Raw genomic sequence first — 17,059 nt, forward strand, 5'->3', positions numbered from 1 at the left:
ATAATTTTAGATTTACAAAACAGGCCATATCAAACAATTATTTTTATTATTTTTCTGAAAATTGAAAAAGTGTTTTTTGAAAACAAAATTCAAAGAGCCCCAATTCTCAAGGTTATGGAATTCATAGCATCTTCAATATTAATATTTGTTTATTTTAAAATATATATCATTTTGTTATGAAAAGTAATATAAAAGAAGGAATCTTATTTTATTTTATTAAACACTTTAAAAAAATTTAAAAAATTTATTTATTTTAACTCTTTCTTATTTTCTTTTTATAAATGACTAAAAACCATACTAAAAATGATAGTATTTTAAGTATTTAATCAAAAGTAACTTCATTAAAGGTAATAAAATATGTAATTAATATTATTTATTAATTTTTTTAGTTTTTATTCAATTAAATCAAATGATAAAAACTTTAAAACACAATTGCATTGTATTTTTTTTTTAATACAATGGTGGCACTAAAGTTTGAACCCATGAACTCATATAAACTATCTTAACCCCTCACAACTAGACAAATTCTAGTGGTACCGTATACTTTTATTACATATGCTAAAACTTTAAAACATTAGGTTAATAAGTTCTCCCACTTATGTAGATGGTCTTTTGTTTATTATCAACGAGGGAGATTTCTTCGCACATGAATATACCAATAATAATGAATATTTGGTATTTGATTTCTAAATTTCCATTTAATAAATAAACATCAAATTCAAAAGTTGTTAGCAAAAAAAAAAAAATTGAAGTACCGCAACTAGAAGCATATATCTGATACTACGGGAGTACCTACGTCTTTACTAAAAATAGAAAAAAAAAATTAAACTTAGGTGAGAATAACCATAAAAGGATGGGCGAAAAGGTAAAAGTCGTTTATATATATTTTTTCAAATTTAGTAATAGATATACTAAACTTTCAGTAATACGTGAATATAGAAGAAATTTTTCAGGACTGGATCATGAGAATAGATGTCAATTTGATGAAATCATATTTATTGAATTTCACTATATTTATTGTTGTTTATTAGTTTAGTAAAAATTTGGAATAATTAAGTTAAAAATATCGTAATAATTATTATACAAATTTAAATGTAAATTGTCCACTTTGTGTGGGGACGCTTTTTAAATGAGTTTTCTTTTATTTCCTATAAAACAAAAAAAAATAGGCTTTGTCAATTATATTTTGTTTCTTGACAAAATACTTTCCATTCCAATTTTTTTTATGTGAGTTGCTCTTCAGCCTCTAATCAAGCTATTAATTGCAGACCAAATTATATATATACTTATATCTTAATTAATCAAAACAAAATATAATCGCTAGTTAAATTTTAATTTTGTTTACAATCGAAGTTTTACTTCATCAACTTGAAGAGGAAGAGTTAAATAATTGATCACTTCACATTTTGATATTATGTGAAGAATCATGTTTATTTTTAATTTACAATTTTTAAGAGTGTCCCATCTCGGTGGGAACACAAGCAAAATCTTTCCAAAGGAAAAAAAAATTTATAGTTCAGGACCACAAAAATTTAGTGGTTTTCCTTTGAAAATGTGGGACATAAATAAATATATAAATAAAAGAAATGAATAAAGTGAACAAAAAATTGTGGAAATACAAAGGGGGACCACAAAAACCTTTCTCTCGGCCTGCCTGTAACAATGGCAAGTGGAAAAGATGGCATTGTGTCCAACATGTACCCTTTATGATTCTATGTCCTTGTTAGCTATTTCTTCTTTGATGTCTTGTACTTCGTGTTCAGTTTTAGACGAATTATCATGATCCTTGCAAATAATATTGCCCTCAATATAGGAGTGGTTATTGCTGCTGTTGTTACTCTCATCATTATCTATGGTTGTGGACGTGACAACAACCTCAATTTCTTCAATTCCTGGAGTGATTTCTAAGTCAGTCACCTTTTTCATTTCTTTGCTCTTACCCCACAGCACCATGTACAATCCAATCATAATTAGCACCGCTCCAATTACACTAATTAAGCATGTTTCAAAAATCAAACCATGAATATGTCAGTTGAACATGATCATAAAAGTCAATTACAATATATTTAGGTGAGCTGGGATTTGGTGTATATATACCTTCCTAAGTATAGGTTCTCATCCAACATTAAGGAACCAGCAATGGCAACAAGCACAAGCACAAGAGGGTTGAAAACGGATGTATACAGTGGGCCTCTCATCCTGACACACCATGCAATGACAATAACCATTATTCCAGAGGCCAAAATACCCTGTAACAACACCACCAATTCACCTTAGCACATGTCATTTTATTATCAATCATAATTTTCAATACCTTACTTCACAAAACCAATGTTTTAATTGCTAATTATGTAGTTAACATACCGAAAATGCTGCCGTGAGAAGCCTAATATTCCAACCCAACCTCCATTGGCTCCAGTCCTTCTCAACACAAAGGGCAAAAGCAGTAGATTGTATTGCCCCCATTAAGTTCATCAAAGCTGTACTCGAGAGATGGCTTGGGAATTCTTTGCTCATCTTAGCCTGCAGTGTCATATGGTTATTAATGACAAGAGAACCATAAATCCAAAGAAAGTTCATTTATGCAAATAAAATGACTGATATCAAAGTACTCATGCTAACCTGAATGATGAGCCATAATGCAAAACAGAAGGAGCTTCCAAGACCACAAAAAATACCAAGCAATTTACTTCCAGAGTCACCATTTAGTGTTCCTGTTTGGTCATTTTTATGCAAAAGGTTAATGTGGAAGGTCCAAATGTTAATTTCTACACCTTTAAGAAAGGTCAGCATCATTGCCCCGCCAACTCCTGTTATCGTTCCTAACACCTTAATCTTGCCTGCTACCGTTTGCAAATTCAATCTTTCGAAACTAAGGAAAAAAACAATGTGAGTTATTAGTAATCATCTATCTCATGTGTGGCCTGAACATTAAACAACTTTGTTGAAATGACAACTTGAAAGCTATAATAAGTTTGGTGATTGGTGTGAATACATACCCGCAGGCGGCAGCCAAGATAAAAGTGACGGCAGGAATGAGATTATAAACAGCAGAAGCAAATGTTGCTGAAATCAATTTCAAGGACTCGTAGTAAAGGTTTTGGAATAAAGTTCCCCTGTTATATTTACACGATCGTGTGAAAAAATTGTTAAAATCTTTACCTACGGTACAATATATTAGCAACATACATACGTGCCTAAAAAAAACTTTACTTACCCAAATAGGCCACAAAAGAATGACATAAAAACCACCCTCCAAGTCAGCTTTGGTCTGTTCTTCCTGTAAAAAATAATAAAGGAAAAACCATTTTAGCCTAGCTAGTTATTAATATTGTATTCAGGTAATTTTATAGTGAAAAGTGTAGGAACAAAATGAAGTTGTGGGGATATGGACCTTTCAAAAATAAGAGGAAGTGGAACAGTGCATGCTGCAGCAAAAATGAGACGGTAAGCAGTAACTACTCTAATGCTCATTCCATCGTTTATGGCAAGCTTGTAGAGCACAGTCGCCGTAGCAATTACAATCTGCACCACCACCATCAAGAGGGCTGGCTTCAACCCATGCATTACTTTCCTTATATCTGTCATTTTTTGTGTAATCTTAATATATATGTCTATCACAACTTGCTGCTGCAAAATGGTTTGTGATTGAAGAAAATAAAGAACGATATGGAGTTATGGAAGTTGCATCAGCGATGGTTTGTTTATATAAACAAATGTGCAATGTAGAGCACTGCGATATGCGCGTCTTGCAATTAAGGTCAGACCCTCAAGATTGTGATCTCATTGGAGTCATAGTATTTCAGGTTAGACCCTCAACAGTCAAGATCATCTGCGCTAACAAAGTCAAACTTTTTGTTTTTTTTTTAATAAACTATGTGAGGCAATCCTCCCAAAGATACTACTATAGAACACGTACTCTCTTCACCTCTCAGCTATGAGCTACCATCATTTGTTAATTTTTTGTTTCTTTTTTTGTAAGATTATAGGCCTAGCGTTAGGACAATGGGGGAGATTGGACACTGGTAAATTTGAATAAGTATTTTTAAAAATAGCTTGTTTTTATGATATAGCTTATTTTCATGTCTTATTTTTCTAAAATAAATAATTACTCCTTTTAATAAATAATTTTTTTCCTATATCTTAGTAATTTATCTACTTCTCTTTAAAAAGTTTGCATATATTTTTTATCGAAAAATATTTTTTCTTTTAAAAACACAAACAAATTCGTCATTAATATTCACTGTTGGATTTATGAATATGTTAAAAAAATTCATTTTCCATCAGAACAAATCAATACTACCAAAAAAATTTGTTTTGCCTCAATAACATTTGTAGAATAAGTCCATAATCTGTGTGGCTGCTTTGGCCCTACAGATTACCAAAAAAAAGAACAAGGCCGTATAAGATTGACCAGTTGAATACTTATGTGACTATACGTTTGGCAGTCGCACTCTAAATATAGATACCCAAGATTGAATCACAATTAAGTGTGGCCATACATTGAATCTTACTTAAATTTTCTCTCATGCATTTCTTCTGGAATAAGTATGCATGTCAGTCTTTCTTTTTTTCTAAAAAAAAAAGAACAAAAAGAAGGGTTCCTAACAATTTTGAAAAAAGGAAAAAAAAAAGCATCTAATGGTAATTTATACCATTTTATCTAATGTTCGCTAAAACAATGTCATTTTGTGATTAAAAAATTAAAAACTTAGAATGATAAACACTATTATAACTCTGAAATAAATTAAAATTACAAACACATCATGATTTTCGCCCCAAAACGATATTATTTCGGTGAACATTAGATAAAATTATCTAAAATAACTTTTAAAAAACGAACCCTTTTGAAAAAAGTAAAGTAGATTATCATGAACTTAGATTAAATGGCACTGGTTATTATAATTTAATTAATGATCTTGAATTTAAATTTTAAGTATAAAAATTCTATTGTTCTTATATTAATTTTTGGCTAAAATTGGAGATTAGTTCTACACCGGTATAAAAAAAAATGGTCTCACATGTTAAATTTTATTTAATTTTCTTATAAAATATTAATTTCCTAAAATGTTAGACTTAAAATTCAAAACCTAAGCAAATAAAGTAACCAAAGAATGCACGTATATCATGTGCACGTACCCCGGTCCAGAATCCCCTAAGATTATAGTGAGAGGTACATAAGAAATAAATATTGCAAATCTCTCTGGAATTGCAGTTTTTGAATATACAATTTTTTATTTTTTATTTTTTAAAAAAACTAAGTCATGTACGTTCACTACTAGAAAAATCTGTATAGCGACCGAATTATTATAGAAATTCCGTCGCTAATTTTATCGTCACTACTACTTTTCATCACAAATTTCTTCACAAAATCGTTTGCAAGGGAATTTGCAACAGAAAATAGTAGCGAAGATAAAATTAGCGACGAAATTTTCATAACAATTCCGTCACTATACAGATATTTTCTAGTAGTGATTATTTTCTGTAAATGTTTTTATTATTACACAGCAATGAAAGAATACCTCTCCAACCAGTAATGTTATAGAGTAAGCAAGATCACCTTAGACGACTCTGTTACAGAGGTTAAAGAAAAATAAAAGTTGCCCTCTTTATAAGATTATAATATGCCCCCATGTTTAATCAAAAGTCATAATAATGCTTACAAATGACTTCAGTAAAAAGATTACTAATAATATTCAAACTAAAGAGTTTTTACGTTATAAATCATGTTAAATTTTATATTATCTAGTCATTTAAAATTTTTGTGTCTATCTTTCTTCACATGCATTAAATAAATGAAATCTAATTATTATTAATAAAGAAAGAGATAGAATCAAAAATTTCATATGAACAGGTTACGGCAGTTAAGTCAACTTCCATTACCAACACTATTTAAGTTTACCTTAAAATTTATTTTCACTCATACTGTGGCTCCACAATTTCTGAAAGGGAATAAATTAGAGTAATCATAATTTTGTGTTAAAAAAATAATCATAATTCAATATATACACACACATCATCCATTTCACTTCAAGCCTATACAATAATCTGTCACCTATTACAGCGATCTCTTCCATAAATTCCATGAGCGTCTGATAAAAAAATCCAAATTGGACTAAAAAGAAATATCCTTTTGCAAATAATTGAGCAAGCATGACAAAATAACACAAAGCATACATACGACCAGATCCTTAACCTTACGGCTTTGTTGGGCCAAATGGGTCCTTGGATAAAGCTGGGCTGTTTCTATATACCATGTACAATACTTGAGAAAATTCCTTCATCATCTGCTTCTGTGAAAATAATAGTGAATCAAGGCTTAGGTTCAGATTATAGTAACCCTCCTTTCATGTATATCTGCATCATCCTAAAGGGTTCTACTATAAACAAAAACTCTTAAAATAGACAAGCTCTTGAGCCTTTGATTTAGTATCATCCTCTGCTTAGTAGCAACATTATCTTTTAAATGTAAGTTGCAAAACAATTATTTTTCTTTTAAATTAATTAATTAACAGTAAACACATAAAAAAAATTGCCTGTGAAATTATGGATTAGTTTTTTTAAAAAAAACACACACATTTTTATATCATCATATTAAGCTTTCGTTTCTATTACATATTGCCTTATTGCCGTGTATCGCTCACATACAAGTTCAAATAAAGAAGAAGAAAAAGAGAAACAGAGAGACAAGATTAGGAATCACAATTTGGATTGACATCGCATAAGATGAATTTAATATGAATATACACAATATGAATACGACACAAATTTAAAAATGGGTCAAAACTTTCGAGACAAACACAACCCGCTTATTTTGCATGTTGACTCGACACAAATAATATGTCAAACTCAAAGTAAGTTACTTATTATGCGAGTAAACACAATACGACATGACACAAATAAATTGTTTACCTCAAAGTATATCCTTTATTATGCGAATTGACACGATATGACACGACATGACGTGACATAACACAAATAATTTATAAAAAAATTAGTGCGGATCAATTTCATAGGTGCGAGTTGACACTCAACAAGCATGAATTTTAAAAAGATTCAATCCAAACACAAATTTTTCATGTGTTTTAAAAATTGTCACCCCTTGACAAGACCAAATCCTTTTTGCTATGAATGGAATATGCTATATGCTTCTTATTGGAATTCCAATAGATAACTTATGAATTACTTGCATAATTAATTTGGGAGAACGAATAAATAAATTACGGATAGATTATTAATTAATGATTGATTATTATAATTAATAATGCACTAATAATTTATTTGCACAACAATTTCTTTTGATTGATTTCGTGTATCAAAAGTATTTACAGTCAATTTATAGTTGCATTACATGTGTACTCTAAAAGTTCCAGGCTAATTATAATCATAAGGGGTTATATGTTTTAGGGATTAATATTTTTCGTGTTGTAGGAAATATATAATTTTATCTTCTCCACATACATAAAAATGTATTGGCTTCATATTTTTTATTTCTCTCTCTTCTCCTCACATGGCCAAATATTGATATCACATTTTTTTTTTTTTTTGGTACATTGTCAGGAGGTATCCCCATTCAATCTTCTCCGGGCACCATGCTCTCGGGGTACGGCCTGTTTGGGCTAGCCCCTCATTGTAACAGTGGGTGCACTAAGCTTCGCAGCCGGAGAAAGGACGAGACTAATCCCCCAACCGAAGATTTTTTGACTTATCCTCTGGCCCCCAAAGATTTTCCAAGAAACTGCTTGAGGCAGAGTTTGATCCCTACACCAAGCAATCCCTTGGGAGCTCAGCTGCCAACTAAGCTACCTTTGGGGGTTATATCACATTATTTTATATGTATGTAAGAGATAAAATATCTCCAATGAAAAACATTAATCCCTATAGGTAATAAAGTGTTGCGATTAATAATTATAGCCCCTTTCAATTCAATAAACTTGATATAAGAAAAAAAAATACTAAATTATTTTAATGTTGTTCTTAATGCTACCGGCGAACGTCTAATGGCATGTAACAACATGATTTTTTTTTTCTTTCATGAATTTTTTATACAAGAAATTGATAAGATGCTCAAATGGCTCAAGAGAGGGTCACCACTCGCATCAGTGGTGGACCCTGAAGATATATCTGCATATTTAGTGGTGGAGGTTCGAGGGCAGCGCCCTCAAAAAAAAATTTGTAAAGACAGTTTAGATTAACCCTTTATGTACAAGGTTATGAACTCGCTCATAATCTAATTGCTTCCATAACAAGCTGCAGGCAATAGTTTGACCAATCATTTTTCCTTCTAAATTTTACCAATCCTCCAAAACAAATATGAGAATATACTCCAGTACATCCATACATCATCATTTTATTTTTTAGTGATGAATAAAAAAGTCAACACTACCTGTACATTGTTTTAATCATCTACGTTGCTAACTAATATAAGTGTAAATACTTTTTTTGGTCACTAACAAAAAATTCAGTCCTCACTTTAGTCCCTTACAAACAAAAATTAGTGACCTGGTCCCTAAAAAATTCAAAGTGGACAAATTTTAGTCCTTTTGAGTGATTAATATGGGTCTTTTTGAATTTGTGAGGGACCACGATTTTAATTAAATTGACCCACTTTGAATTTCTTAAAAACCTCGAAACTGATTTTTTTTATAAAGGAATAAAGTGGGGACTGTATTTTTTATTAAGGACTTAAAAAGAATATTTACTCCTAATATAAATATTGAACAAGTGACAAATAAGAACTTGCAATAAAGGAAAAAAAAACAAAAATCCCAATATTTATGTCTGCACTTGCGGACATTTGTTACCATCTGCGTCCACCACTAACTCGCATGCATGTACCAACCATTATTCATTAAATCATATTCATGCCTACTTTAAAACCTTTACTTGAATAGTTAATGAGATTAATGTTTCTTATATTGTATGAGATCATTGTATCTTCTACACCCACATAAACTGATAAAAGTGTGTGTGTGAGATCTATATATTTTTTTCTCTTCCTTTTCATCATATTGCCCTGTATGTGCCCCATATACTTTAATCTACGTGTGTAGGAGATCAATACGAGAAACATTAATCTTTAGTTTAATTAAGAATAACTTTTAGGGACAACAATGTGCATGTACTAACAACCCATAAACGGAAATTCCAGGGTTGATGCACAAACTAAAGAAGTCCCGGTATTCATTTGAGCAAGTCCTAGGCATGTGTGAAATGCCAATTGGCACTATGTCTTGCAGAAAAAGTTAATGAAAAAGTGTAGTGAGAATATACTATATGATAAAAAAAAAACATATAATATTATTTTGTAGACAGAGATAACAGAATTTAAACCAGGAGGTGTTAGGTAATATTTTAAAAAAGTTTAGGTACAATAGTTAAAAAGGTTATTAAATATATTTAATTTTACATAAAATATAATTTAGTTTTTACTCAATTAATATTTTTATTCATTATACTTGCAGAAAATATTAAGAAAACGAATGAAATAAAAAAATTTCTTTTCTGAATATTTTTAAATGATAAATAAATTGAAACAGAATTCTTCTTCAAAATGACTTATATTTTAAAATTATTGTAAAATATAAATGACTTAAACCATGTTATTGTTGACATTAATAATACAATTATCTTCATTCATGATTATGTAATCACTATACTAATGGAACATTATTCCCTTATTTATGGTTATAGACTTATATATTGACATTGTTTGTATTGAACATATTTGTTGAATGAGAATCAAAATTCTACCTTAATTGATTTATTGTTTTTTCTCTTCTTTCTCTTCGTGTCTTTTATTTTCTCTGATTTCATTTCATAATATATTTTTTCCTCATCCTTACGAGAAAAACTTCAATACATCCGGAGTACCGAGTCGGTGCTTCCTGTGAACTAAAGTTTTTTCTTACAGGAATGAGGAAGAGAGACAAAATTAGAGAGAAAGAAGAAAAAAAACAAAGACAACCTAGCTTGGAAGGCCACAGAAAAATTTATTATATGCGTGTAAATACATTCACAAGTATTTTAATTGGATTCCTGATCCTCCTCTCAGTCCTCTGTATTCCTATTTTCTTTTGATAAAGTTTTTCGCTTTTTCTACCAACTAAATGAGGACGAGGGACACGTTAAAGTTATTTGAAAAGAAGCCGTCTTTTAACCTTGCAATTATAACGGAACATAACTAATCATTATTTACAGACATATTAGATTGGTTAGTGAAATGAAGAACAAAAAAAAAAGTTGTTAGATCGATGAGGACAAGAAACTAAAGAAAATGTGACTAAAATCAAATGCATCCAACAACCTAGCTTGTTAGGTACAAAGGCATATAACTTTCACAAAATATGGACAACAAAATGTGCTATGTGGAAAGCAAAATTAGTTCAGATACAAGGGAACAACATAAGTTAGACAGAACATAATGTGTAAAAAGTAACTAGAGCCAGCAATAACACAAAATACACACAAAGGAGGGAGAAAACAAGGGGTTGGAAGTGGTGAGCCTCTCTTTTCTCTTTCTTTTATGTGTTTTGACTCTTCCTATGCACTAAACACACACAAAGGAAAGTTGTGAGAAGCCCTTTTCTTTGTCGTCTTATCTTCAAGTGGTCTTCAAGCCCTTTCACATTGAGCAAAAGAAAGGGATGCAACAATGTTAAAGAACTGTAGTTGCTCGAATAGTTCTTTAGTATGATGTGCAACTCAGTGCTCCACTCTAAGAAACAGTTCCTCACTGAGCTTGTCACCAATGTGAGCATCAACAAGGACTCCAGAAACAGTCCTGCAGCTATTGGCTAGAGCCCTGCCTACTTCACTCGCATCGTCTGGTTGGTTCACACAACAAGTGGACTTCCTCCTTTGAATACCTCAAGTTTGTCCATAGCAAATGAACCATCAGCTTCAACCACCTCCTTGAAGTCTTGCAAGCTTGGTGCATAAACTGGAATGTTAAAACTGTCTCGTTTTTCGTGGCTAATTAATCCCCGCAAGGGAAATATTATTCTTACGGAAGATAATGGAAAAATATACTTTTATGTTGTAGGAGAGTGTTTTTATCTCCTACACATACATCGATTCGATTTCTGTATTACTTTTTTATCTTTTTTCTTTTTCTATAAGTGGGTGGGTCTCACACATGATTGCCTCTATAGCATAAGAGAGCTTCTCTCCTATTGCATGAGATTAATAAAGCCCATACACATTCATTGATCTACATGTAGTTTTTTTTTTGTTTTTTTATTTTTTGAAAGTGAGTGGATCTCACCCATGATTGTTTCTATGATAAAAGAAAATTACTCTCCTACAACATGAGATCAATAAAGCTCTTTTATCTCAACACTCTTAATTTATATACCATGTACATATCTATGCATAAAAGGAGACTATATGGAGAATCATAACCATACAAAGATGAAAATAAATATAATCGTTGGATCAGCATAATCGATCTAACAGTGAAATTAATAGGTAGTAACATTGGTAGTAACACTAATTAATTGTTATAATATACTTCCCCTAATTAATTTGCCTACAAAATTTTCTATAATTTATTTCTCTTTTACCCCCACTGTATAAGGGCAGTTACTATGGCACAATTGACTACATCTAAAAACGAAGGGACACTTTCATATTTTTTTATAATTTGGTTTAATTAATTTTGCCAACAAAATTCTAATCTTAACTGCTATCATTTAAGATGAGTCGCCTATAGTGTGTTGTTACCCAAGTTGGGGATTTCGAATCTGCATGCTCTAACTCGAAGGGAGTATTAGAGGAAGAAACACTGTTTTGAAAATATTATGCATTTAATGTATATGTAACTATAGGAATAGAATTAGTTGTCAGCATAATTAGCTAGTATGTTAATATTCTGCATTGAATAAAATTAGTTGTCAGCATAATTATTGGATTAGAATGTATGAAAGACATTTAATAGTTTACATTTGAAAATGAATGGAAACTTTCATATTATTTATATAATTTGGTTTAATTAATTAATTTGCCAACAAAACTTTCTATAATTTATTTCTCTTTCTCACCCACTGCATATTTTTTCTATTATTTTTCTATAATTTGGGATGGAAAACTTATACTATTGCTGACTCATTTAATTTTCGTTTTTCATTTAGTTTTCGTTTGTCATTTATCTTCCATATTTTAATTTAGTTTTCGTTTTCATTTAGTTTTTATTTTTTCCGTTTTCATTTAATTCTCATTAAGGGTATATACTATTATTATTTTTATTAATTTATTATAACTATTGTTATTAATGGTTAAGTATAAAAAGGAATCTGGTTCATAAGGTTTACAGTAGACACGTTACATTTTTTAGCCCAACTTTGAGATGGAAAACTTCTATTATTGTTAACTCATTTAGTTTTCGTTTCATTTAATTTTTGTTCTTCATTTAGCTTTCGTTTGTCATTTAGCTTCCATTTGTCATTTAGTTTTCGTTCTCATTTAGTTTTTGTTTTTCATGTAGTTTTCATTTTTTTCCATTTTCATTTAGTTTCCATTAAGGGTATATACTATTATTATTTTTATTAATTTATTATTACTACTGTTATTAATTGGATAAGTATGAAAAAGAATCTACTTCATAGGATTTAAAGTAGACACCTGACATTTTTATCATGTTGTCGCTTCTCTCTTCTAGTTATAACTACTTATAAAGATTTTGAATAATTAAGTTAAAATATCGTAATTATTGTATAAATTTAAATGTAAATTGTCCACTTTGTGAGGGGGAGCTTTTTGTGAAGCACCCGACACTTCAAAAATCTTGACGTGTCGTGTCCGACACTTCCCGACACTATCTGACACTCCAACAGTACTCATTATAGAAATTCAAAAAAATGTTCAAAGGTTGTATTGCGTTGAGTTTTTAGTTCCAACTATTAGATTCGTTAGATTACGATTACCATTTTATTGAGTTTAATATAAATATTTTAGATATCTTATATTTTTTGCAAAATTGATGAATATTATAAGTTTAGTTTCATTTTTTTGTTAAATTTTTGAATATTAAATATAACATATACTACATAAATTAAAAATATTATTTAATATCAAAACGTGTCTTAACGTATTGAAATCTAACATTTTTTAGAATTAACGTGTCGAAGTGTCGTGTCGTGTCGTGTCACGTGTCTCGTGTCAGTATCGGTGCTACGTAAACTAGAAAACAAAAAAGAATACGCTCTGTCAATTATATTTTGTTTCTTGACAAAATACTTTCCATTCCAATTTTTTTATGAGTTGCTATTCAACCTCTAATCAAGCTATCAATTAATTGCAGATCAAATTATATATATACCTATATCGTAATTAATCAGAACAAAACATAATCGCTCGTTAAACTTTAATCTTGCATACAATCGAAGTTTGTACTTCATCAACTTGAAGAGGACTTAAATAATTGATCACTTCACATTTGGATATTATGTGAAGAATCATGCATTTTTCTAATTTACAATATTAAGAGTGTCATATCTCTGTTGGAACACAAGCAAAATCTTTCCTTTTTCAATGGGCCTCCCTGCAACAATGGGCAAGTGGAAAAGATGACATTGTGTCCAACATGTACCCATTATGATTTTGTGTCCTTGTTAACTATTTCTTCGCTTCAGTTATCCATGGTGTCTTGTACTTCGTGTTCAACTTTTGATGAATTATCATGATCCTTGCAATCAATATTGCCCTCAATACAGGAATGGTGGCTGCTGCTGCTGCAGTTACTTTTATCATTATCTACGGTCGTGGATGTGACAACAACCTCAATTTCTTGATCAATTCCTGGAATTATTTCTAAATGAGTCACCTTTTTCATTTCTTTGCTCTTACCCCACAACACCATGTACAATCCAATCACAATTAGCACCGCTCCAATTACACTAATTAAACATGTTTCAAAAATCAAACCATGAATATTTCAGTTGAACATGATCATAAAAGAATTACAATATCTTTAGGTGCACTGGGATTTGGTGTATATTTACCTTCCTATGTATAGGTTCTCATCCAACATTAAGGGACCAGCAACGGCAACAAGCACAAGCACAAGAGGGTTAAAAACAGAGGCATACAGTGGGCCTCTCATCCTGACACACCATGCAATGACAATAACCATTATTCCAGAGGCCACAATACCCTGTAACAACACCACCAATTCACCTTAGCACATGTCATTTTATTATCAATCATAATTTCAATACCTTACTTCACAAAACCAATGTTTTAATTGCTAATTATGTAATTAACATACCGAAAATGCTGCTGTGAGAAGCCTAATATTCCAACCCAACCTCCATTGGCTCCAATCCTTCTCAACACAAAGGGCAAAAACAGTAGATTGTATTGCCCCCGTTAAGTTCATCAAAGCTGTACTCGAGAGATGGCTTGGGAACTCTTTGCTCATCTTAGCCTGCAGTGTCATATGGTGATTAATGACAAGAGAACCATAAATTCAAAGAAAGTTCATTTATGCAAATAAAATGACCGATTCTAAGTACTTATACTAACCTGAATGATGAGCCATAATGCATAAGAGAAGGAGCTTCCAAGACCAAAAAAAATACCAAGCAATTTACTACCAGAGTCACCATTTTGTGATCCTGTGTGGCCATTTTTATGCAAAAGGTTAATGTGGAAAGTCCAAATGTTAATTTCTACACCTTTGAGAAAGGTCAGCATCATTGTCCCGCCAACTCCTGCTATTGTTCCTAACACCTTAGTCTTGCCTGCTACCGTTTTCAAATTTAATCTTTCGAAACTAAGGAAAAAAACAATGTGAGTTCTCAGTAATCACCTATCTCGCCTGAACATTGAAAAACTTTGTTGAAATGAAAACTTGAAAGCTATATAATAGGTGTGGTGATTGGCGTGAATACATACCCGCAGGTGGCAGCCAAGATAAAAGTGATGGCAGGAATGAGATTATAAACGGCGGAAGCAAATGTTGCTGATATCAATTTCAAGGACTCGTAGTAAAAGTTTTGGAATATAGTTCCCCTGGTATATTTACATGATCATGTGAAAAAATTGTTAAAACCTTTACTTACGGTACAATATATTAGCAACATACATACGTGGCTAAAAAAAACTTTACTTACCCGAATAGGCCACAAAAGAATGACATAAAAACCACCCTCCAAGTCAGCTTTGATCTGTTCTCCCTGTAAAAAATAATAAAGGAAAAACCATTTTAGCCTAGCTAGTTATTAATATTGTATTCAGGTAATATTATAGTGAAAAGTGTAGGAACAAAATGAAGGTGTGGGGATATGGACCTTTCAAAAATAAGAGGAAGTGGAACAGTGCATGCTGCAGCAAAAATGAGACGGTAAGCAGTAACTACTCTAATGCTCATTCCATCGTTTAAGGCAAGCTTGTAGAGCACAGTCGCCGTAGCAATTACAATCTGCACCGCCAACATCAAGAGGGCTGGCTTCAACCCATGCACTACTTTCCTTATATCTCTCATTTTTGTGTAATCTTTTTATATATGTCTATCACAACTTGCTGCTGTAAGATGGTTTGTGATTGAAGAAAATAAAGAACGATATGGAGTTATGGAAGTTGCATCCCAGCGATGGTTTGTTCAGTAATACAAATGTGCAGTGTAGAGTACAGAGATTTCCAAATTCAAAGAAGCGTATGTTTTTTCCAAGTCAGTCAATATGCGATAACGTGTCTTGCAATTAAGTTTTTTTTTTTTTTTTTTTGAATTTTCTCAAAGTATCTCCTGGTTGACAACCGACAACTAATCCATTCAAGGTATAAAGATTAACAAAGTGAGTTTTGCTTTTATCAAAAATTAACTCAGTCAAAATATTTAAAGGATTCAGCCATTTACTAACTGTACTATACTTTATTGGTTTGGAATTAAGGTTAGACCCTCAATGATTATCCTCTCATACCATTTCAGGCTAGAGCCTCAAGAGTCAAGATCAAGTGCGCCAACAAGTCAAACTTTTTGTTTGTTGTGACATTATAGACCTAGCGTTAGGACAACGGCGGAGACTGGACACCGGTAAATTTGTATAAGTTTTTTTAAAAATAGCTTGTTTTTATGATATAGCTTATTTTCATAAAAAGTGTTCTATTTATAAATTTTTATATAATACATTATATATTTCTGAGAGTATATTTTCAAGTGAGTGTATTCTCGGGAGTACGTGACGTATTTTGTAAAACTTTTAAATAAAAAATTTATAAATATAACTTATCCCAATTTGCATATCTTCTTTTTCTAAAAAAAAAAAATACTCCTTTTAAAAAACACAAATAAATTCGTAATTAATATTCACTGTTGGATTTATGAATATGTTAAAAAAATTCATTTTCCATCGGATAACAAATCAATACGACCAGGAAAGAAAATGTCTCTACAATAACATTTGTAGAATACGGCCGCTGACTAGTTGAATACTTTTGTCCATTGTTGTTAGAATTTTGATTTATTACTACGATTTTATGTTTTTATAATTTTTTTTAATCAAAACGATTTTACTAATATTCCAAACGCTTTTACATTTTTACAATTTTTTACGATTTTTTTACATGATAATTTTACGTTTTGTGATTTTTTAATCCCCTTCTAATTTTACTTAAGATGTAGATTTTAATAACATTGCTTGTGCCTACGTTTGGCATTGGCACTCTGAATATGGATACCCAAGATTGAATCACAATTAAGTGTGGTCATTAATTAATTGAATCTTACTTAGATTTTCTCTCATGCATTTCTTTTGGAAGAAGTATGCATGGAAATTTTTTTTTTTTTCTACAATAAATGGTTCCTAACATTTTTGAAAAAAGTAAAGTGGATTATCACGAACTTAGATTAAATGGCACAGGTTTTTTCTAGTTTAATTAATGATCGTTGAATTTAAATTTCTTTTTGGCAAGTTGAAAGGCAACAGTCAAGAACCAAAACAAAGAAAGAAAGAAAACAAAACTAACCAATTCTAGTCAGACAACTGACTTCTAGAGTATTCGACAGGTCTGCAAAAAATAAAAGACAGAGAGACCACGAGGAAGCAACGTGAACTGACTG

General features: G+C 31.1%; 2 protein-coding genes across 2 annotated transcripts; both read right to left on the minus strand.

Annotated features, from left to right (window-relative positions):
- Positions 1-1,704: 1,704 nt before the first annotated feature.
- Positions 1,705-3,588, minus strand: LOC133287246 (WAT1-related protein At1g68170-like). Its single transcript, XM_061484809.1, has 7 exons — positions 3,395-3,588; positions 3,218-3,280; positions 3,000-3,116; positions 2,623-2,872; positions 2,365-2,523; positions 2,098-2,249; positions 1,705-1,990 (listed from the first exon to the last, which is right to left on the minus strand). The coding sequence occupies exons 1-7, from the start codon at positions 3,586-3,588 to the stop codon at positions 1,705-1,707; spliced, it is 1,221 nt and encodes a 406-aa protein (XP_061340793.1).
- Positions 3,589-13,356: 9,768 nt separating this feature from the next.
- On the minus strand, positions 13,357-15,658 carry LOC133287255 (WAT1-related protein At1g25270-like). Its single transcript, XM_061484821.1, has 7 exons — positions 15,291-15,658; positions 15,114-15,176; positions 14,896-15,012; positions 14,524-14,773; positions 14,267-14,425; positions 14,001-14,152; positions 13,357-13,895 (listed from the first exon to the last, which is right to left on the minus strand). The coding sequence occupies exons 1-7, from the start codon at positions 15,482-15,484 to the stop codon at positions 13,628-13,630; spliced, it is 1,203 nt and encodes a 400-aa protein (XP_061340805.1). The 5' UTR covers positions 15,485-15,658; the 3' UTR covers positions 13,357-13,627.
- Between the last annotated feature and the right edge of the window lie 1,401 nt (positions 15,659-17,059).

This window comes from Gastrolobium bilobum, unplaced genomic scaffold, assembly GCF_033153095.1.
Source record: "Gastrolobium bilobum isolate Gb01-03AN ecotype WA unplaced genomic scaffold, APGP_CSIRO_Gbil_v1 utg609, whole genome shotgun sequence".
In the NCBI taxonomy this organism is placed as follows: domain Eukaryota; kingdom Viridiplantae; phylum Streptophyta; class Magnoliopsida; order Fabales; family Fabaceae; genus Gastrolobium; species Gastrolobium bilobum.